Below are 23671 nucleotides of genomic sequence, written 5' to 3'. Positions count from 1 at the left end.
CAATATCAAAATTTTAAAGGGATAATCTTATTATTATAAAATTTTTATTAAATACGAATTTACTTCCATGAATAAAAAGAAAAAAAAATTGTGAGAAGTAGCTTAAATTTCTTTCTATTATTTTTGTTTTGTTAAGCTTTTTTAATTTTAAAGTTACCAATAAATACAATGTGTGATGTACGTGTGAAAAATTCACCAACCCTTCTTCAAACTTTTTTGAGTTTTCCCTTGACAATGCTGTGATGAAAAGTCCAAGAAAGCCCAATGAAGAAATGCTCACCCTTCTCTCTCAAGTCTCAACTGCTGGTCCCCACCCAAAATCTGGCCCCTAGCTGCTTTCCAAACAAAGGCTGAAAATTTTCCCCTGCCTGCCGGAAATCAATCTCAAAAGATTGGTTGATAAAAGAAGTGGTCAAAGGAAAAGTATGCCCATACTGACTGGTAAGCGAAGAAGACTGGACTCCAAAAGGATGCTGTGAGATATCTGGAAGATCACCCATGACATTTTCACCGTACTGTGCAGTTGAAGGCCGAAAGATAAACACAAAGCATGAAAGCATGGACATGAGAAACTTGGAATAGCAGAAATGGAAAGCAGCATGTGCCTTAGCAGTGCAATTTTATCTCTGTGTTTGTCATGTATGTGGTTGGGAGTAGTGCCTTCCATTTCTGGTGCACAGACAGACACCATCAAACCTGGGGAAGAGCTTCAATTCTCGGAAAAATTACTGGTTTCTGCAAAAGGGACTTTTACTTTAGGCTTCTTCAGCCTGGAATCTGGCAGTTATTTAGGAATATGGAACACAACTGATCATTCTAACAAGAAAGTTTGGGTTGCTAACAGAGACAAGGCTATATCCGGCACCGATGCAAATCTCACGCTGGATGCCGATGGCAAATTGATGATCACTCATAGTAAGGGTGATCCAATTGTCCTGAATTCCAATCAAGCAGCCAGAAACTCAACAGCTACTCTGCTTGATTCTGGAAATTTTGTTTTGAAAGAGTTCAATTCGGATGGATCTGTGAAGGAGAAACTATGGGAGAGTTTCGATAATCCTACAGACACCCTCCTGCCTGGGATGAAACTAGGCATCAACTTGAAAACCGGGCGAAATTGGTCACTTGCTTCATGGATCAGCGAACAAGTGCCTACTCCTGGGACTTTTACTCTGGAATGGAATGGCACACAATTGGTGATGAAACGCCGAGGGGGCACCTATTGGAGCAGTGGAACCTTGAAAGATAGGAGCTTTGAGTTCATTCCTTTGTTGAATAGCATCTACAGTTTTAACAGTGTTTCGAATGCAAACGAGATTTACTTTAGCTATTCAGTTCCAGAAGGAGTTGGTTCAGAGTGGGTATTGACCTCGGAAGGGGGACTTTTTGACACTAATAGATCTGTATTTATGCAGGACGATCAGTGCGATAGGGATGAGGAATATCCAGGGTGTGCAGTGCAAAACCCACCCACTTGCAGGACTAGAAAAGACGGATTCGTGAAGGAATCGGTTCTCATTTCAGGATCACCATCATCAATAAAAGAAAATTCGAGCTTGGGCCTTGGTGATTGTCAGGCTATATGCTGGAATAATTGTTCTTGTACTGCTTATAATAGTATACACACTAACGGAACTGGATGTCGGTTTTGGAGTACAAAATTTGCACATGCCAACAAGGATGACGGAAATCAGGAGGAGCGCTATGTTTTAACCTCTGCACGAGTGACGGGTGAGAGTCTCTCTGTATTTTTGCATTCCTGAAAGTAACCAAAGCAAAGTAGTTGATGAATCCAACATTTTTATTGAGCTTACAACACTAATAGGTGATCAAAAATTCAAAATACTCGGTTCTGCTCTACCCGCAAAATTTCTCAACTTCTATCTATGCAGGGAACAGTTGGCGGATATGGGTCACTATTGCAGGAGTGGTACTTGTGGTCTTGTTACTTTTGGGCTCCTTATACTTTTTAACGAGAAAATTCAGAGGTAGTATTTTATTGTAACTTTTGTTGATGATAGTAATACCATTTGTTAATGGGTTGGATAATTGAACTTGTGACTTGTGGTATAACAGGGGAGAGAGAAATGGAGGAAGCTATGCTGCCTGAATTGGCAACTTCAAACAGCTTTAGTGATTCCAGAGATGTGGAACATGATGGAACGAGGGGGGCTCATGATCTTAAACTGTTCAGTTTTGATTCTATTGTGGCTGCCACAAATTACTTTTCATCTGAAAATAAACTTGGAGAGGGTGGTTTTGGCCCGGTTTACAAGGTAAATATTATTATTTCATTAATCCATGGCATGTAATAGAAGTAAAGCTTCCTTGTGGATTGTGGATTATTTTTGCAGGGGAAATTACCTGAGGGGCAAGAAATAGCAGTGAAGAGACTTTCAAGGGGCTCCGGCCAAGGATTGGTGGAGTTCAAAAATGAGATTAGACTGATCGTCAAACTCCAACACATGAATCTTGTTAGACTTCTGGGTTGCTGCATCCAGGGAGAGGAAAAGATGTTAATCTATGAGTTCATGCCCAACAAAAGCTTGGACTTCTTCCTCTTTGGTTTGAATACTTCCCTTTTTTTCTTCCTTTTATCTGCATAACTTTTCCTTATGTTCTTATCTTTTTTTGCTTGAAACAATTTACTAGCTGTGTGTTGTGTTCACCCATATTTTCAGATCCTGATAGAAGAAAGATATTGGACTGGAAAAGACGTCACAATATCATTGAGGGGGTTGCGCAAGGACTTCTTTACTTGCATAAATATTCAAGACTAAGAATTATTCATAGAGATCTAAAACCAAGTAACATCCTACTTGATCATGACTTGAACCCCAAAATTTCTGATTTTGGTATGGCCAGAATTTTTGGGCGAAATGCGTCAGAAGCAAGTACAGATAGGATTGTTGGAACATAGTAAGCATGACTTTTCTTTATCTATCAGCTTTCTTTTTCAGTCTAAAGTACTGAACCTTCTACTGTGGATGCAGTGGTTACATGGCACCCGAGTATGCCATGGAAGGAATTTTCTCACTGAAATCAGATGTTTATAGCTTTGGGGTCCTACTGTTGGAGATTGTGAGCGGCCGGAAGAACAAAAGCTTTCACCATAACCACGGTGCCTTTGTCATAAACCTGGCAGGATACGTAAGTCTGCTATATCTCATATTTGTCTCTACATTATTATCAACAACACCCGGTGTATCCTTCCAAAATTTTCATACTAACCTCGTAAGTAAATGCACTGGAAACAGGCTTGGGAGCTATGGAAAGAAGGTACTAGCTTGGAGCTAGTGGATCCAATGCTGGAGGATTCCTACTCAACAACCCAAATGTTGAGATGCATTCATATTGCTCTCTTGTGTGTACAGGAGAGCGCAGCAGATAGGCCTACAATGTCAGATGTTATCTCCATGCTCACCAACGAATCTGTGCCCCTACCAAACCCAAATCTACCCTCATTTTCCACTCATCATAAAGTGTCAGAACTAGACTCAAACACAAGCGGGCCAGAGAGCTCTTCTAGAAATGTAACTATTTCAGAGATCGAAGGTCGGTAAAGAAGAGAATTTCAGGGGGGGAAAGGGAACCTAGAGAACAGCAGTTTTTGTCCTAACCTGTCAGCAATTTGTCTAGATTGATTTGTATTGCCATCATATATTTATTAGATATAGAATCAAGTAGGTTTCCCTCAAGGTAATCTTTTTCAGAGCACAACAGAAGCTGATTTGGTATCATTTGAAACATGGTTTGAACGTATAGCCTGGGGCTCTATTTGCCTTTTTTTTCCTCCATATGTTTATCTTAACCATGGTAGGTCATTTATGTTCAATTATTCATTCTCATTATTTGGAAGGCATAGGATGGACTATGCCATACGTTGGCATCAAACAGATGATCAAAACTATGTTCTATGCCATAGGCAAAGAAAAAGACTCCAGACGACCCAAGTAGAAAGTGGAGATAGTGTATGACTGATCCTTGTTCAATTTCCACATAACACCACCAGTTAACCAAACTTCATCCTCCATGCTTCAGGTAATCCATAGCCAAGTTCTTCTCAGGAGACATAGGTCATTATGGAGACATAGGTCTTCAAAGTTCAAATCTGATTATGGGAAATGTCCACCACCTCATCTACTGAGAATCATCCCTTTCTGGAGGCCATCTCCACCACCTCATCTACGCCCACATAGAAATTCAAATCATGAAAGGCCGAAAGCCCCATGATATGGGTTCCAAAATCCTCCCCATCCATAAAAGCTTATATAATTCAAGCGGCACCTATCTCCACATCACCATGATGCTAATGTTTACTCTTTTGCCCATTTCCAGCCAAAAAGGAGATAACCTATATAAGGAACCCCTCATCAGCCACTCCTTATGCTCTTCCATAGCCCTCTCCCCGCATGGTTTGAAGTATTTGGCCAAGACTGGCCCCACTCAGCCAAGTCTTATTTGCCGCCATGATAAATCCAAGATCAAATTTGAGAATTCTACAGTTGATAATGACTCGGTTTCAAGTTCAATAACAACTACTTAATTCAACCAACTCCAACTCACAACTCACAACTCACAACTCTACTACTCAAATTCAATGAAAATAGGAGTAAACAAAATTTGAGAATCTCCACATTTCTAAGAGATTCCCCATATCAATTTTAAAAATATCCCTCAATCCATGACTTACTTTCAAATATCAATCAAATTCATTTATATATATATATATATTTGATATTGGAATGTCTAAGTTTGAAACATTCAGAACTAAGGGTTCTAACATCAAAAAGGGGTTTTCTTTTTTTTTTCTGAGTTGTCACTAATTTTATTCCTCAAGTACTATAAGGACTTCCCTCTAAGCCTTGGTGTTATTTGATCTCCATGAGCTAAGGAGATTTGTATGTTCAATTAATTAATTTTTATAAATACAATATCAAAAGTGGATAATAATACATCATAATACATGCATGTTAAAGAACCATGGTGGATTACGAGAAAAGAATGTAGAAGTGTCTACGACACATAATCTTTTTTGTATGAGTGACATCTAATTAAACAATATTATTTCAAATTTTATAAATAATCAATTTACAAGACAAAATTCAAGTTTTATTAATATCTATTTTATATAAGTCAATTTATAGTGTAAAATTCTGATTGGGCGCTATAATCTTATAGAACTCAATTTACCAGACAAAAATTGATTTAATTAAGTTATAGAACTTTGCATAATTGATTAATGGAATAAGCTCCTGATTTTACCAACATTATGCAAAGAATTAGTAGAGAAAGAAATAAAATAAAATAAAATAAATAAATGAAAAAAATTATTTAATTTACAAGCTTACAAAATTTTTATAAAATAAATATTTTATTTTATTTTATTAACTTTAATTACAAAGAAGTCAACAAAAAAATATTTAATTCACATTACAAATTTAATTTAAATAAATTGTTTTGTTATTTGATCAACATTAATATAGAAAAAAAAAGTTGATATATGATCTAAAATTTGATTTAGTTTACATAATCTTGCAAAATTAGTTATAAAATGTTTCTAATTTTATTACCATTAATACAAAGAATTTAACATGAGATACAAAAATTTGATTCAATTAATTTTTAAAAAAAAATTGATTTTAGCAATTAATATAAAAAATTAACATATAAACTAAAAAATATTTGTTTTAATTTATTTCTTACAAAATTAATAAATAAAGTATTTTTCTGATTTTATTAATGTCAATTTACAAAGAATTGATATATAAAAAAAAATTGTGCCACATAACCTTAAAAAATTAATTTGTAAAATAATTTTCTCGTTTTATTAATATACAAAAAGAAATTTAAAAAATTTCTAATTTATTTCACACAATCTCACCAAATTAATTTCCAAAGTGATTTTCTGATTTTTACTAACATTAATCTAGAGGTAAAAGTTTTAATTTTAGATCCATTCAATCTTAATTTGATTGATTGAATGGATTATTTGTTTGTTGAATTGGCCACTCCTTAAAAACCCATTTACCAAATTATGTGACCCTTTTTTGTCTTTTCCTTGGACAATGATGGAAATTGTCTCTCTCAATATAAATGGTTATCATACCTAATTCATCCAAAACATGCAAAGTCATTGCTCCATTTTTGTTCTTTTCCCCTGTGTTCTTTTTTAAGTTCTTGTAACCTACATCCTCACTCAATGGATTTCTATTTGCATACATTCCATTTTTAATAGACATTGAAAAGTCAACACTAATCAAGTGGTGTCATGTTTATATTTTCACATCCTATCATCTATATTTAATCTTATCTATTTATATTTTTATATCTTAGTTTCATTTGTTTATATTCCCATTCAACAACCTAAATTTTATCATACACATTTAATGGTCTAAATTTAAAATTTGATCAGAACCACTTCTTTACCTTAGCTATGACACTCTAAACCTGAATGCCAAGGGCATCATGATCACTTCACATATCAAATCGATACAAAAACTAATTAAAATATCTAAATGATAAATTCAATGATTCTCCTAAACACTTAAATAAAAAAATTCTAGAAATTATAATTGAATTAAATTTAAGTCAGAAATCCAGAATAATCAAATTTAACATAATTGATCCATTCTAATAAAATAAATAAATAAAAATTTGATTTAATATTTAATAGTTTACTATTAAAATTCAAAGTGGACTATTTAAAATTCAAATTCCTCTCTCATTTTTTAAATTGAATTATAAATGCAAATTGAAAAGTTAAAATTAAAATAAATAAATAAATCGAAAATAAAAATGTTTGGGCGAAGAGTGAGTGGACCTACTCTGTATTAGGGGAAAGTAAATGTGCTTAAAATTGGGCAAAAGTGAATGTGCCATGGGTGAATGTGCCTACAACGTCATGGATCAAGATAAATTAGGATTCTCTTTGATTCCTAGAAAGTTTGAGGAAAAATAGAAGGGAAAAAAAATTGAAAGCAAAAGTGAAAGGAAAAAAATAAAAATAAAATAATAAATAAATTTAAAATCAATAAATTATTTTTATATACTACCATAAATTCAATTCATTTATTTAGTTTTTTCATATAAAAATTAAATAATTTAAAAACATAAATTCTTTTTACTAATTTTAATTATATTTGAATTTATTTATTATTTTCCATACTAAAATCAAATATAGAAAAATCATTTTTCTTTACATTTTTTTTGTTTTTTTAGCACTTCCCCCGGAATCATAGTCTTAGTATTATGTGTATATTCTTATATAAAGAGTAGGTTGTTTGAGAACTTATTTTTAAAAAAATTTAAGAGATGAAGTCAATATCAAAATTTTAAAGGGATAATCTTATTATTATAAAATTTTTATTAAATATAAATTTACTTCCATGAATAAAAAGAAAAAAAAATTGTGAGAAGTAGCTTCAATTTCTTTCTATTATTTTTGTTTTATTAAGCTTTTTTAATTTTAAAGTTACCAATAAATACAATGTGTGATGTACGTGTGAAAATAATAAATAACTTAATGTATTTAGGCCACTTTTAATATATGAAATTCAATAATAGGAATAGGAATAGGAATGTAAGTGTGATTTATTATATAATAAGGTTAAATCGTGCATTAATTACAATTATAATGAATGCCTAAAGATGCCTTTATTAGTGGTCCCAACAGTGTGTGTGTGCACCACCCTGGCCACCTTATGCAAAGAACATTGCCCACGTGGTCACATGATGTATCAAGGCAATGTTAATTAGGTGAAGGATGGATCTATACAAAGGCATATAGAAAGTGAAAGTTGGATTCAGACAGCCCTTTTGAGTTATAGCAGAGATGGGGAGCAGTGAGTGCCTTGGCAGTGCAATTCTCTCTCTCATTTTGTCGTGTGTCTGGTTGGGAGGACCTTGCTCTTGTAGTGCACGCACAGACAGCATCAAACTTGGGGAAGGGCTTCCATTCTCGGAGAATTTACTGGTTTCGGCACAAGGGACTTTCACACTCGGGTTCTTCAGCCTGGACACGGGCACTTATTTAGGAATCTGGTACACAAGTGATGTTAACAACAAGAAAGTCTGGGTTGCTAACAGAGATAAGCCTATATCTGGCACCAATGCAAATCTCATGTTGGATGGCAATGGCACATTGATGATCATTCATAGTGGGGTGATCCAATTGTCTTGAATTCCAATCAAGCATCCGGAAACTCCATAGCTACCCTGCTTGATTCTGGAAATTTTGTTGTGGCAGAGTTAAATACAGATGGATCGGTGAAGCAGACACTATGGGAAAGTTTCGATGATCCTACAGACACGCTCCTGCCTGGGATGAAACTAGGCATCAACTTGAAAACCAGGCAAAACTGGTCACTCGCTTCGTGGATAAACGAACAAGTGCCTGATCCTGGGACTTTCACTCTAGAATGGAATGGCACACAACTGGTAATGAAACGCCGAGGGACATCTACTGGAGCAGTGGAATTCTAAAAGATTTGGGTTTTGAGTTCATTTCTTCGGTGAGGTTTGCAACTCACCATAGCATCTACTATTTCATCAGTGTTTGTAATGACAACGAGATCTACTTCAGCTATTCAGTTCAAGACGGAGCTATTTCAAAGTGGGTATTGAACTCGAGAGGGGGATTTTTTGACACTCACGGAACTCTATTCGTGAAGGAAGATATGTGTGATCGTTATGACAAATATCCAGGGTGTGCAGTGCAAGAGCCACCCACTTGCAGGACTAGAGACTACCAATTCATGAAGCAATCGGTTCTCAATTCAGGATATCCATCATTAATGAACATAGATACGAGCTTGGGCCTTAGTGATTGTCAGGCTATATGCAGGAACAATTGTTCTTGTACTGCTTGTAATACTGTATTCACCAATGGAACTGGATGTCAGTTTTGGAGGGATGAATTGCCACGAGCCCAAGTGGGTGATGCAAATCAGGAGGAGCTCTACGTTTTGTCCTCATCAGAAGACAAAGGTAAGAAGCTCTATGTATTGCATTCCGAAAAGTAACCAAAACAAAGTACTTGGTAAATCTCACATCTTCATCGAATTTACAAACCTACAAAAAAAAGGTCCTACTGTATAATCGTCTACCATTAGAGGACCTATAGCAAAACCATTAAAGACCCTCTCTCTCTCTCTTGAGTTCTGCTCTAACAATAAAATTTATTCACTTCTACCTATGCAGGGAAGCCTTGGTGGATATGGGTTATCATTTTCGTTGTAGTGGTATTTCTGTTCATGTTACCTGTCTTTTGTTGTTCACAGAGAAACTCCAGAGGTAGTATTTTAACTTTTGTAGATGATAGCAATGCCATTTGTTAATGGGTTGGATAATTGGACTTGTGGCTTCTGGTATAACAGGGGATGGAAAAATGGGGGAAACTTCTTGTAAAAGGCGCAAATCATCAACTGCAAACGCACTGAGTGATTCAAAAGATATTGACAAAGTCAAACAGTTCAGTTTAGTTTCTGTTATGGCTGCCACGAATAACTTTTCAGATGAAAATAAAATTGGAAAGGGTGGTTTTGGTCCTGTCTATAAGGTAATTATAATTTGTTGAAGTACCTCATTTAAAGCTTCGTTATGGATTGTGGATTATTTTTGCAGGGGAAATTATCCACGGGCCAAGAAATAGCAGTGAAGAGACTTTCAAGGGATTCCGAACAGGGATCGGCGCAGTTCTATAATGAAAGACTGATTGCCAAACAACAACACAGAAATCTTGTCAGACTTTTGGGTTACTGCATCGAGGGAGAAGAAAAGATGTTAATCTATGAGTTCATGCCCAACAGAAGCTTGGAAGACGTCCTCTTTGGTTTTAATACCTCCCTTTTTCCTTCTTGTTGTTTGCATAACTTTTTCCTATGCTTTTATGTTTTTTTGCATAAAACAATTTACTAGTTGTGTTCACCCAAATTTTCAGCTCCTGCTGGAAGAAAGGGGTTGGACTGGAATACACGGTGCAATATAATCGAGGGGATTGCGCAAGGACTTGATTACTTGCACAAACATTCAAGATTGAACATGGTTCATAGAGATCTAAAAGCAAGTAACATCCTACTCGATCATGACATGAACCCCAAAATTTCTGATTTTGGCACTGCCAGAATTTTTGAGCCAAATGCATCAGAAGTAAAAACCAATAATATTGTTGGAACACCGTAAGAGCGACTCTTGTTTATTTATCTGCTTTCTTCTTCATTCTAATGGATTGAGCTTTCTATTACGGATGCAGGGGTTTCATGCCACCTGAATATGCCATGTGGGGAGTTTATTCACGTAAAACAGATGTTTATAGCTTTGGGGTCCTACTATTGGAGATTGTGAGCCGCGAGATGAATATTCCCTGTGGTTCTAAGAATGGGGCCGGAAACCTTATAAACCATGTAAGTCCGTTAGATCTCATATTAGTCTCTACATTATTATCAATACCCAGTGTATGCTGTATGCTTCCATAATTTTGCATGCTAGCCTCGTAAGTAAACGGTCCATAAAATGAACTGGATTCAGGCTTGGAAGTTATGGGGAGAAGGCAATAGCTTGGAGCTAGTGGATCCAGCAGTGAGGGATCCCCATTCAAGAACCCAAATGTTGAGATGCATTCATGTTGCTCTCTTGTGTGTTCAGAATAGTGCAGAAGAGAGGCCTACAATGTCACAAGTTTGCTCCATACTTACCAACAAAACTGAGGGCCTACCCAACCCAAATCCACCCCCACTTTGCACTTAAGGCGAGCCAGGGGGTTGTTCTGCTCTGCAAATGTAACTACTTGAGAGATGGAAGGTGGGTCAAGATGAGAAATTGATCACAACTGAAGCTGGTTTTGTGAGCATTTGGAACATATTTGTACCCATGTATTCTGGAGCTCTATTTGCCCTTTTGCTCTTCAAAACATACAATTATATATGTCTATCTATATGTTCCATAATACATTATTTGCCATTGAATAGATGATCAAAACACAAGGTGGCAACAGTGTCCATGTGATTTATGTCTTAGCTAGAGTCGAAAGGAAATCTACTTACGATGATCAAAGGCCAGCTAATCAATGAAATCAGAAAATGAGAATCTCAAAGGTAGGATCCTTCAACCAGTTATACTAGGACCTCAGAACCATATCTTGAAGGTTTCTTTCCAAAGTTCTAATCCCTTTCCCCTCCCTGCCCAAGCTTCTGCTATTTTGCTCCTTCCAAAAGCACCATGCCAACTGAAGGATGTTGTCATCCTTACTCCTTTTCTGCTAATTAACTTAAGACGCCAGCTAGCATGCTCACCTGCCTTATTGCTGCTAGAAGCGCCCAAGTAATACCTAATCAGGCAAGTAAAAGAACCCAATTAATCCTTTGACAACACAAAGAGGAGCACTCATACCGAGAAACCTGACAATGAAAGCAGAGATAATGTATGACTTAGTTTATGATAAATCAGGCATGCCATTAAAGCAACTGAATTGCACAGAATTTTGTTGGGACTAGTCCAGTGCAAAGAAATACCCAGGTCTGTAGAACGGATGCCACTCATGCTTCGCCCATTCCCCGTCAAATATATCACAGTTCCTCAATAATTCTGATCAATCCTCTTTCCCTTGCTTTGCCACCACTGCATCCAAACTAGTTCCTTCACTCTGGTTCTTCAACAAAGAAGTCATAACTAAGACACCACAAACTCTGCAATAAAGTTATCTCTCTCCCCAAAAATGCTATTTCCTGTACAAGGACTCTTCAAAAACCATGCATGGCAACTCAGGAAAACAAAACCAACCAGAACCCTAACAAATATCCAGGTGTCAAACCAAAAACAAATTTTGGCAATGAATCCAAGTAGAGGTTGGGCTATTCGAGCATTAGCAACTAGCATAAACCATTAATAGAGACCCAGAAAATATTAAAATTCTGAACATTTGAACAGAGAATCCTATAGGTCTACTCAAGGGTGACTAAAGAGGGGGAAGAAAGCTACCATGGGTTAAACGAGAGAAGTGGAATGGATTGGGAAAATAGGATACCTCTTTATTTGGTCAAAAACCCAGAACTGGCCGTTCCAAGTTCTAGTTTTGTCCATCAAAGATTTTGAATAACTGGGCTTGGTTACTAAAAAGATAGGTTCCTGCTGCAGGACAGCTATGAACCACAGTACTTGTTTAAACAACCTTAATGGGGAAATGACAGAAAATAATGGCAAAATGTTGTAAGAATTACATATATTACAACTAAGACTCTCCATTTGAGGCATACTTTTCTCACATTCTCAAAGCAGGTACCACATCAATTCATGATGACTAAACATAAAAAAAATAGACCATAAGAACTAGTTCATAGTGATGTACTAATACTAATAGCTTGCATCTTAAATTGGATCCAAATAAAGAGATTAAAATTAAAACATGAAGAGTTCACATCACACTGCATTTCCACAACCTTTGCCAGCTCAAATGATCCCCTATTTTAGTCAAACAGACCTTGTTGTTCAAACTTGGTTGAAGAGGTATTTTTGTCTCATGGCCTCTAACCGTGCTAAATAATTTTGAAGCTGCACTAACTTATCAATGTTACTTTAAACATATCTCAGGAGTTCATAGCACCAACTTCTCATTATTTTTTTTCTTCAGCGACCCACTTAGAGCTGCTTTAGTTTTACTCCATTCTTTCACAGAAGTAGCAGTTCTCATGAAAGAGCATGTTTCACCAATTTTAACATCCTTGATAGATGTTTGCTTGGGGCCTATGTGAGGTTTCTTCCTAAGTGTTCGAGCAGAAACTTCATTATTGCCTATCATCTGTACACCTTTTTCTGGTGTACTCTTCTCAACATCCAGATCAACAAAATTATGTTCTTCATCCAAAGCTACCATATCAGAGCTACTAGTAGTAGTGAATCCTTTTCCAACTTCCAATTTTTCATTTCCATCTCTTATAGTCTCACTTGAATGCGGCTTCACTTGATCATGGTGCTTGCTACCACTGGAAACTACAAGGTCCACATCAGAGAATTTTGGTAGCTTTTGTTTTTCAAAAGGAATCCCAGGCAGAATTTGTGAGATGCTGAATGAACTAGTATTAGCCTCACTAACAAGTTGCGTCCATGAGGATTTCTGGAGCCATGAAGCACCTCTACCAGAACTTTTTACAATTCCATCAGGTATGGGAGGCTGAGCTTCTGTGAGGCCCTCCAGCCCTTTCAATTTTCCAGATTGGGCTTCCAAGTTTTCATAGTTTACTAGGTTTGGCTTTTTGCTGTCAATAATATCATGCACATTTAGACCATCAGACTTCACCTGCTCTTGTTTTCTTGAAGCAACACCTGGCAGCATGTCTGAGATGATGAATGGACTGTTGCCCTTATCACCAACAAGTTCTCTCCATGAAGATTTCTGAGACCATGAAAGATTGGCAGTTGTTTTCTGGATGCCTGGTCTCAGTTCACTAGTTTGAGCACCCGATTGTACTCCTGAATCATTTGAATGCGTTTGCAAGCTTGGCTTCTTTCCAGGGATGGCAGACAAAAATTCATTTCCATCACTCTCATCAATATGAAGTGATTTCCTCTTCTTGGTAGAAGGTAAAGAAATCGGGGCTGGCCCATCTGTCGATGTCCAGGTTTCATTGAATCTTGACTTCTGGGTATTCAAGGCAACAGAAGAGTAAAGAAAGTCAGGTTAGGAAATAGAAAGACACCCAATATGCACAGAACCATAAAAACAACTGCCCTGCACCATTGAATGTTGACATATACCTGATTCATTGATATTGCTTCCTGTTCCTGGCTCCCTAGCAACGCCATTCTGTGTCTCCCAGTGAACATGTTAATTACAAGGTTATCCTCATCTTCTGCAAGATCTGATTCATTACCATCAACTCGCAGTTCATCCTCGTCTGCTGCATGATCTGATTCATTGTCATCAATTAGCTGTTCATCAGTTGACTTGAGGGAATCGTGTCCTCCCTTGGTCAGTCCAGTCACATTATATGCCACCTTTAAATCAGTTTCCCTCTCAAAGATCTTGTTCATTACTGAGTTCATCATACTAAGCTCCTCCTTGTTCATCCCACCACTTTGTGGCTCTGGATCACAAAAGTATTGTTTTTGAGCAATGAGAGGAGGACCAGAGTGTTCCTCACAATCACAGAAATGGGTTGGGAGAGAAGGAACTTCAATGCGTTGGAAACTATATTTGTGCTTGCCAGTTCCACTAAAAGGTAATGACTTCATCTGCACAAGAAAGTCCCATTTCAAATTAGAGAATGTTCCATGTGCCACACAATGATGAACCAAAGTAAGGGTATTCTAACTCTAGATCTTTACCTTTCTCAACTTGGGAAAGAAAATCCGCAGCTGAGACTTTTCTTGATTCACAGTTTTCTTGAGCTTATCTGAAGAGACGATGTTTGTATTTTTATCAATACTATTACTAGGTTGACTGATTGAAAGTTCACCATCTTCAGCCCACTCCCGACTCAAGCGAACAAGATAATGTTCTTTAGCCTTTTCAAGTTTCAACCTCCCTCCCTTCCAGAAGCACCCATTATACTGTATGCTTACAAATTAAAATATGAGTGTAAGCCACCATATCCAACATAAAACAAAATTCTCCTCTAATATGTCAATAAATAAACAAACAACATGTGCACCGCCCAGGTACTCATCTGTTGGTGCTTTCTTAAAGCAAATAAGGTAGTTATATGACCACAGAGTTCATTAGTAGAATTTTGAAATAAACTGTGAGATGAACTGCAATAATTGAGTCTATACAGAAGCTAAAAGACACTATGTTACTCCAATACAAAGTAACTAAATTTTGAAAATCTTTATGGATCTTACAAGAAAATAGAGAGAGAATGAGTGAGCGAGAATACCGTGCTGAAGAGTTTGGGAAGAGATTTTGCGGATGAGGGAAGGAAGTCCAAATAAGCAAAGCTACGACCTTTGGTCCTTACAATATCCACTACCTTAACCGTTCCCAAAGATGACAACATCTTGTGAATATCATCGCTGGTCACAGTTTCTCCCAATCCTCCCACAAATATCCTTGTTGTTGTGATACCTTCTTCTTCCTCCTCCTCCTTACTACTACAATTTTGGTTGAGCCTTTCTTCCATTTTCTCGTCCCTATAAACCATAACTAGAAATCACGATCACAACCTGCTCAAATCGATTTAGACCAGCTGCTGGGATAGAATGAAATGGAATAACCCTTCTCTGAATGGAACCAATACCCATTCCATGAAATTGGTATGGAGAAATCTCCGTTATTCATTTCAGTGTGTGAAAACATCAAATTCAGAAATCAACAATGCTGGAACTGAAATGGAATACCTATTCACAGAAAGACGATAGCAATTTGCAGAAATAGGATATCCATTTCCCAAAATCAGATACCCAGAAATCATTCATTCCTATTCCAGAATTTCAAATGGCACGATCTGTAACTGTTCAGGTGCAGTACTAGGAATCCAAGTTTAACGAAATTCTAAAAAATATTGAAAAACATGATTTATGACCATAATATCACTACCAATGGCTTTAATCAATAGAAATTGAAATTACCCAAGTAAGATTAGTACCCAAAACATTCATACAATGAAGATTATCATGCTCATAGAGGTACAACGCATTCAAATTTTGGATATTTCAGACATAAGTGAATGACTTCAACGATGTAGATAATTTACCAATATCAATTCTTGCAAAAACAAGCAAATTTGATCAACAACATCAACCCTAAAGACATGAGAGCAAGTTTTTTTTGGTCAAAACTGGTGTGTCTAGGACACAAGTATCAGAAGTTTCAGCTACATGGTGCGGGTTCTTCGGTGACCCAAGAAAATGGAACAAGTATCGGGGGATTACCAGGTGTGATGAAGAGAGACGAGAGAGCGCCGATCGTATTTAACCCTTCGCTGCGTCGGTTGTTCCGCACAAAAACTCAAAGACTCAAAAGCCCATGAAGGGTTTTTGCCTCATGACCTGGGATTTTTATTATTTAAAAAATAATAATAATTCATAAAATAAAAGGTGTTCAACCTTGAATTTTTATTGTTTTTTAAATAAATAAATAAATAAAGTACAAGAAAAATCATCCTCCTTAAACCATAAAATGAATTTTGCCCCACTAATTTAAAAATATATAGAATAAAGAACCTCAAATTTTATAAATCAATTTTATTTTTAGTAATTTAAAAATATTTTAAATTACATGTACTTTTTCATAAATCAAATAATTATTTTCTCAAATAACCCCTTACTTGATGATATCAAAAACTTAATTCGTTATTTTAAGTTAATAAAAATATATTTTATAAATAAATATTTTATAAATTTTTATTATATATATGAGGTACAAATCATTCTCGACAAATTCCACAAGATTTCTAATCTTCAAATAAATAATAATTTTATATTTTATATTATATAAGACCCTTTATCTTATTATCTTTTTTTAACAAAATTGAATAAAATTTTTGTTGGTTGATATCTACAATAAAATAAAATAAATTTAAAAACTCAAAAACTGAAAATATAAAAATAAAACATTAACTTTCACTTAGTTCATAAAAGTACACAAGTTTAAAATATAGATATCGAGAAAGAGAAATACAATACGAGTTAATATTTTATTTTTTTATTTTTTAAGTTGTTTTGTTTTCATTGTATTTAATTTTTAAGTATTTTAGTTTTAATTATATTTCTAATTTTTTAAATTTCTTATTTTATTGTTGTTTAATATTCCAAAGGATGTTTGTTTCTAGAGATAAAAAAAAAATATAGGGAAAGTTGTGTTTACGGCCAACTATTTGAAAGTAATATGACAATCAAACTCTAATTAGCTGGAATATGAGATTTAACTGTCAAATGGGAAAATATTATCTTTCTCGTGCACTCTTTGTTGACTCCATTTTATGTTCCTAGATTGCCCCTCCATGCCTCCATGTCAGCTACAACCCTGTCTCCATATTAGCAGCAAGCCCTCCATGTCACAAAAGAGACTAAAAATTTTAAAAACAAAAAAATGTGAATTTGAAACCTATGAAAAATCACCCGACTTGACAAATAGACCATTATCTCCCTAATATGAAACCTTTCTTCTCTCTAATTTGGGAACATTTCTCTCTCTCTCTTGGCTTCATCACCCACACAATCCCGAAACCCATCTGAAATTTCCCAAAAATTGTCTTATTTGAGAGAAAAAACCATTAATCCAGAACTCTAACCTGCATGTTTCTCTCTTGTCCACATAAAAGTGCAACGAAATAGAACATTCCATCTTAAGAAAGTTCGGTTAAAAGACGACTTCAAGAGGCGTATCTATGATTGTGAATTTACTATAGTAACGCATACTCGAACTGAAAGCTAGAATCCAAAATATTGGCTTCATCAACAAGATATCTCTTCCTGTCATTGAGTCGCTTTTTGCCCTAACCCCAAATTGAAATGTGAAGGTACATCATTTTTATTTATTGTTCTTTAGTTCGTTTGTTTGAAATGGAGCACATCAATGATTTTGGAGTCGTTGGTGGACTTGAATTTTTGTGTTGGATTGTGGAAACCATATTATTCCCAAATAACCATATGACCTACAAGTCGCATTGAATCCAAATGGAACTTACAACATATCCGATTGCAAGTTGCAATTGTTATTTTAGGGATTGTACCTTAGGTACTACCTTAATAACCCTTAGGTACCACATTGATGTACCTTAGGTACTACCTTAATAGAGATTAGGTATTACCTTAGTTAAACTTGAGTACTACCTGTCCGAAGCCTTTGAACTTCAATTGTGGACATTACTTACTTCATTTGTGACCCTTAGAGCATGTCATTATGTGATTATTTAGTGTGCTCAATTTGTTCACCTTTCCTATTTTGGGGACTACACCTTAGGTACTACCTTAATAGGCCTTAGGTACCACCTTAATCTACCTTAAGTATTACCTTAATGGAGCTTAGGTACTACCTTAGTTAAACTTGGGTACTAACTATCCGAATCCTCAGAACTTCAATTGTGGACATTATTTCATTTGTGACCCTTAAAGCATGTCAATATGTGATTATTTAGTGTGGTCAATTGATTCACCTTTCTTATTTTGGGAACTGTACCTTAGGTACTACTTTAATAGTCCTTAGATATCACATTAATCTACCTTAGGTACTACCTTAATGGAGCTTAGGTATTACCTTAGTTAAACGTGGGTACTACATGTCCGAAGCCTCGAAACTTTAGTTGTGGACATTACTTACTTCAATTGTGAACATTACTTACTTCATTTATGACCCTTAGAGCATCTCATTATGTGATTATATAGGGGTTTCTTTGGTTTCCATAGGCTGATATGGAAATATTGGTAAAATAGAAACCCAACTTTCCCATTCTAAAGTTGACCATATTAATATTAAAAATATTTTGGATTTCATGCGCTTTGAGCTTATGTGGTTTTTAATGCCAAATTTACCCTCCCTTTCTACCAGGTAAGCGTCCACATGTTAAAAAAAAAAAAAACCAAAATTTAAATTCTCTCTCTTCCCTTTCTCCATCAAGCACCAAAGAAAACTCAAGATCTTATTTGTTCTTCTTCTTGTCCCTCTCGAAACCTAAAGAAACGTTAAGATTAAAACTTTACCTTCATCTCCATTTCCATCAATTCACCAACTCGAAAATATTGGGGATTTAGAAATCTCTCACCCAATTAATCTACTTTGTGCCTATTTGTTTTGATTATCATCATCACGGTCCTCTAAGATTGGATTTCTGGATTGGTATTTAGGCATGCTCGGAACTCGTCATCTCATCACCAAAAGCATTACACCCTTCATCTTCTTCTTAACTACTGACTTGAGTAACATTTTGCCCTAACCCCAAACCGAAATCTAAAGGTACATAATTTTTATTTATTGTTTTTTAGTTTCTTTGTTTGAAATGGAGCACATCAACTATTTTGGAGTCATTGGTGGACTTGAACTTTTGTGTTGGGTTATGGAAACCATATTATTCCCAAATAACCATATGACCTACAAGTCGCATTAAATCCAAATGGAACTTACAACATATCCGGTTGCAAGTCACATTGTTATTTTGGGGATTGTACCTTAGGTACCACTTTAATAGCCCTTAGGTACCACCGTCATGTACCTTAGGTACTACCTAAACGGAGCTTAGTTACTACCTTAGTTAAACTTGGGTACTACATGTCCGAAGCCTTAGAACTTCATTTGTAACCCTTAGAGCATGTCATTATGTGATTATTTATTGTGTTCAATTGATTCACCTTTAGTATTTTGGGGACTGTACCTTAGGTGCTACCTTAATAGCCCTTAAGCACCACCTTAATTAACCTTAGGTACTACCTTAACCAACTTTAGGTACTACCTTAGTTAAAATTGGGTACTACCTATCCGAAGCCTCATAACTTCATTTGTGACCCTTAGAGCATGCCATTGTGTGATTATTTAGTTTGTTCAATTGGTTCACCTTTGGTATTTTGTGGATTATATCTTATGTACTACCTTAATAGGCCGTAGGTACCACCTTAATCAACCTTAGGTACTACCTTAACCGACCTTAGGTACTACCTTAACCGACCTTAGGTACTACATTAGTTAAAGTTGGGTATTACTTATCCGAAGCCTCGAAACTTCATTTGTGACCCTTAGAGCATGCCATTATGTGATTATTTAATGTGTTCAATTGGTTCACCTTTGGTATTTTGGGGACTGTACCTTAGGTACTACTTTAATAGCCCTTAGGTACCACCTTAATCAACCTTAGGTACTACTTTAACCGACCTTAGGTACTACCCTAGTTAAAGTTGGGTATTACCTATCTGAAGCCTCAGAACTTCATTTGTGACCGTTAGAGAATGTCATTATGTGATTATTTAATGTGTTCAATTGGTTCGCCTTTGGTATTTTGGGGACTGTACCTTAGGTATCTTAATAGCCCTTAAGCACCACCTTAATTAACCTTAGGTATTACCTTAACCAACCTTAGGTACTACCTATCCGAAGCCTCATAACTTCATTTGTGACCCTTAAAGCTTGCCATTATGTGATTATTTAGTGTGTTCAATTGGTTCACCTTTGGTATTTTGTGGATTATATCTTAGATACTACCTTAATAGGTTGTAAGTACCATCTTAATCAACCTTAGGTACTACCTTAACCGACCTTAGGTACTACCTTAGTTAAAGTTGGGTAGTACTTATCCGAAGCCTCGAAACTTCATTTGTGACCCTTAGAGCATGCCATTATGTGATTATTTAGTGTGTTCAATTGGTTCACCTTTGGTATTTTGGGGACTGTACCTTAGGTACTACTTTAATAGCCCTTAGGTACCACCTTAATCAACCTTAGGTACTACTTTAACCGGCCTTAGGTACTACCCTAGTCAAAGTTGGGTGCTACCTATCCGAAGCCTTGGAACCTCATTTATGACCCTTAGAGAATGTCATTATGTGATTATTTAGTGTGTTCAATTGGTTCACCTTTGGTATTTTGGGGGTTGTACCTCAAGTACTATCTTAATAGGCCTTAGGTACGACCTTAATTAACCTTAGGCACTACCTTAACCGACCTTAGGTACTACCTTAATTAAAATTGGGTACTACCTATCCAAAGCCTTGGAACTTCATTCGTGACCCTTAGAGCATGTCATTATGTTATTATTTTGTGTGGTCAAGTGGTTCACCTTTGGTATTTTGGGGATTTCTCTCGATTTCAACTAGTTGAGTAGTTATAATTTCTGATCAAATTTTAAAAATATGTTAAAACAACTAACTTTCTGAAAATTTTAAACTAAAATCTTTAGGTTTCTTGTTGAACTTGAAAATTCACAATTTAGTACTTTCTACCTTCAAATTTTATGTCAACTAATATGTGTTTCCTACTGAATCCAAATTCTTCCAACTAGTTTCTAAATGATTGAGTTGTGGTGAGGACCCAAGATTGTTTACTGAATCGAGTGATAGATGTGATGAAGTGAGGATAGTGTCTTGTCTATTTCCTGCTCATTCTCATTTCCCTTTTCTTCTTCGGTTGCACAATTTTCTAACTCAAGTTTTGATCCCAAAATTTGGTATTTCATTTCTATATAGGGTTCATTTGTTTCATGGAAAAATATGATGGAAAGAATTTCTTTGTGATTATGGCTTGTTGATACATGCAATTGTGTTACCGAACACATGTTTTTCTTCATGTTGGAGTATGGGCATATTATGTCATTCTTCAACATAAGTATGGACAAATTTCCATAACCTATGAAGTTTAACTAACCAAAGAATGGACAAAAAAAAAAAAAAAACAATATAATCCAAAAAAAATGATACTTTATGTACTTATATTGATTTTCAACCATGGATGATGAGTGACAAATCTCTTTCTGAAATGGTATTCTTTGCATGTTTAGTGGGACACTTCAAGGTGGCAGATGAGATTACTCTCATCAAAATCATTAACTTTGAGTAAGTTTTTGGTATGTAAGCTTTTGATGGAGTATATTTGGTTCTTGACATATGAATTTCTACTTATTTATTGTTATTTATAATGCTTTTTGCAAATTATTTCTCTTTGTAGCTTCAATGGGATGAACCTACAACAATAGCATAATACCTTATGAGGTTGAAAAAGGGAAAGGAACTGAAGCTTCTTATTTTCATCACAAAACTAGAGATTCTTAGTTTCATGACAATGGCCTAAGTGTCTTTTATTTATTTATTTATTATTATTTTTTTAAATTTGTTGTTATGCTCAAAATCTTCATTCTTGTTTTGAATCATAAGAGGAGAAGGCTTAATATTCTCCTTCTTGTCATGAGCCACAATTGTGATTTGACCTAATTCTTATGCTAGGATGAAATGGGAGAAGTTGATATTATGTGTGAAATTTTTTTACCTAATTTCATTCATGAGATAGGTGTAATTTTTGTTTTGCCTAATGGCCCATCTTCTAACAGTTTGAGGAATGAAACTTCCTATTGGTTTCTTCTGAAGGTGCTCGTAGATGAAAAACAACATGACATTGTTATTTAGGAGATGCATGGATATGTTGTTTACAATTTTGCTTTAGGGTTGCCTTAAATTGTTAGGAAGAAAAGAAGTTGGTGGGGGGGGGGGGGGGGAGGGGGAGTATAAGAAAAGAAGAAATAAATACAATAGAATTAAAGTTAATAAATTAATTTTGTATTTATTTCAACTCATTTTAATTTTATAAAAATAAATTTTATATAAAGATTAAATAATTTTAAAGTGTTTGAGTTTATAATCTCTCTGAACATTGCTATTCTTTTTTAAAGGGCAAAAACATCACTCCAAATGAGGTCAAAGATATTACTAAGAATAATAGTTCCGAAGTTACAATAGTTCTTGGAAATCCATCAAAAGTTGGCTATAGGATCTCTAGTCCAAACCAAAAGTAGTAGCATCTAATTCTAAAAAATATTATCTTAATTCTCCACACAAATCTCAACTGGATAAAGATCTTTGATAAATCTAATATGGTCAAGCAGTGGCACATCATAAAGAAATCAAAACCTTGATCTCATAAAATAAAATAACCACTAGAATTAAGAGGTCGTTTGTCACTGATTCTAGAAAGTGTTTCTAACATTTTTAACACTTAAAATTTTTTATCATTCAAGTGTTAGAAATAGAAATGTTAGAAATGCTTTCTAGAATCATTCTCAAACGTATATTTCTAACATTTCTAACACTTGAATGATAAAAAATTTCAAGTATTAGAAATATTAAAAGCGCTTCCTATAATCACTACCAAATGGATTCTAATTTACACATCTTTGATATTTGAGAGTAAAATTTAAAATAAATCATGTTATATCACATTTTTTTTTTCAACCATGATGATGTAGGAATCAAGTGGATCAAAATATTTGAATACATAAATAGCATTCAAACTTTTACAAAATGATTAACAAGCAAATTCATGGCTGCACAAAGACTACTACCAGTAGCAATTAGATCATCAACTACCAAAGCATGATCACTAGGCTCAACTACTCCAACATGCATCTCAAGCCACTCTAGGCTCAAGGGATCTTGCTTTGGTTGCAATGCTGGTGAAAGTCAATCGACATTTCTCTTGTTGCTTCTTGAATTTAGCTAAACTTTCTTGCAAGGCCATCTGAGCATAAAATTTATACTCAATAGTTAATACTCAAATTCCCTACAAACATATAAAAGAATATTTTAACTTTGAGACATGAAATATTGGTTTAAAATTAACTCAATTTCAAAACCATGACTCCTAGAAAGTAGCTACACATGTTAATAATCGACAAAAAATTAACTACTTAGCTATTGAGATATAACTAAAGTTATATTGAAAAGTTAACTAATTAGATATTTGGATATAACTAAAATTATATTAAATAGAAAATAAGTGGTCTCCATAAAGGGATCATGCATTAGTAGTATTTGCAATACCTACAACTTAATCAAATGGTATCCACACCAATATTTTCTTTTTCTTGGAGAAAAAGAGGCTAATAAATAATGTAAGATCCCACAATTGATAATCAACATGTTTGATAAAAGATCCCACTATCAATTAAAGAAATGCTATAATACCTTATTTGCCATAGAATTTAACCTAAAGTGTAGAACTCATAGAAGCCATTTCCTTTGGCTATAGAATATAACCTCAAAAGTA

The 23671-nt window shown here is 35.1% G+C and overlaps 3 protein-coding genes across 7 annotated transcripts; 2 read left to right on the top strand and 1 right to left on the bottom strand.

The window, feature by feature from the left end:
* The first annotated feature begins 368 nt into the window (after window positions 1-368).
* LOC117919164 (G-type lectin S-receptor-like serine/threonine-protein kinase CES101) lies at window positions 369-3795 on the top strand. The gene is made up of 7 exons (XM_034836272.1): window positions 369-1731; window positions 1893-1988; window positions 2077-2276; window positions 2355-2565; window positions 2682-2919; window positions 2994-3150; window positions 3258-3795. The coding sequence occupies exons 1-7, from the start codon at window positions 588-590 to the stop codon at window positions 3561-3563; spliced, it is 2352 nt and encodes a 783-aa protein (XP_034692163.1). The 5' UTR covers window positions 369-587; the 3' UTR covers window positions 3564-3795.
* Window positions 3796-7834: 4039 nt separating this feature from the next.
* Window positions 7835-10966, top strand: LOC117918091 (G-type lectin S-receptor-like serine/threonine-protein kinase At1g61420). The gene is made up of 9 exons (XM_034834618.1): window positions 7835-8132; window positions 8249-8354; window positions 8420-8988; window positions 9202-9294; window positions 9378-9559; window positions 9625-9832; window positions 9941-10178; window positions 10253-10403; window positions 10528-10966. Exons 1-9 carry the CDS (start codon window positions 7835-7837, stop codon window positions 10744-10746), a joined length of 2064 nt encoding a protein of 687 aa, XP_034690509.1. The 3' UTR covers window positions 10747-10966.
* A 1226-nt stretch (window positions 10967-12192) lies between these two features.
* Window positions 12193-15942, bottom strand: LOC117919165. Of its 5 annotated transcripts, none has more exons than XM_034836276.1 (5): window positions 15865-15942; window positions 14871-15156; window positions 14320-14544; window positions 13750-14226; window positions 12193-13633 (listed from the first exon to the last, which is right to left on the bottom strand). In XM_034836276.1, exons 2-5 carry the CDS (start codon window positions 15132-15134, stop codon window positions 12590-12592), a joined length of 2010 nt encoding a protein of 669 aa, XP_034692167.1. In that variant the 5' UTR covers window positions 15135-15156; window positions 15865-15942; the 3' UTR covers window positions 12193-12589. The 5 variants fall into 5 exon arrangements, with proteins under 5 accessions (XP_034692167.1, XP_034692165.1, XP_034692164.1 ...); XM_034836274.1 differs by having other exon boundaries at window positions 14871-15213; window positions 15865-15902; XM_034836273.1 differs by lacking the exon at window positions 15865-15942 and adding an exon at window positions 15331-15858 and having other exon boundaries at window positions 14871-15123.
* Between the last annotated feature and the right edge of the window lie 7729 nt (window positions 15943-23671).

Source organism: Vitis riparia, chromosome 7, assembly GCF_004353265.1.
Source record: "Vitis riparia cultivar Riparia Gloire de Montpellier isolate 1030 chromosome 7, EGFV_Vit.rip_1.0, whole genome shotgun sequence".
Taxonomy (NCBI): domain Eukaryota; kingdom Viridiplantae; phylum Streptophyta; class Magnoliopsida; order Vitales; family Vitaceae; genus Vitis; species Vitis riparia.
Note: the sequence above shows the minus strand (reverse complement) of the source record. Positions and strands in the feature narration are given on the sequence as shown.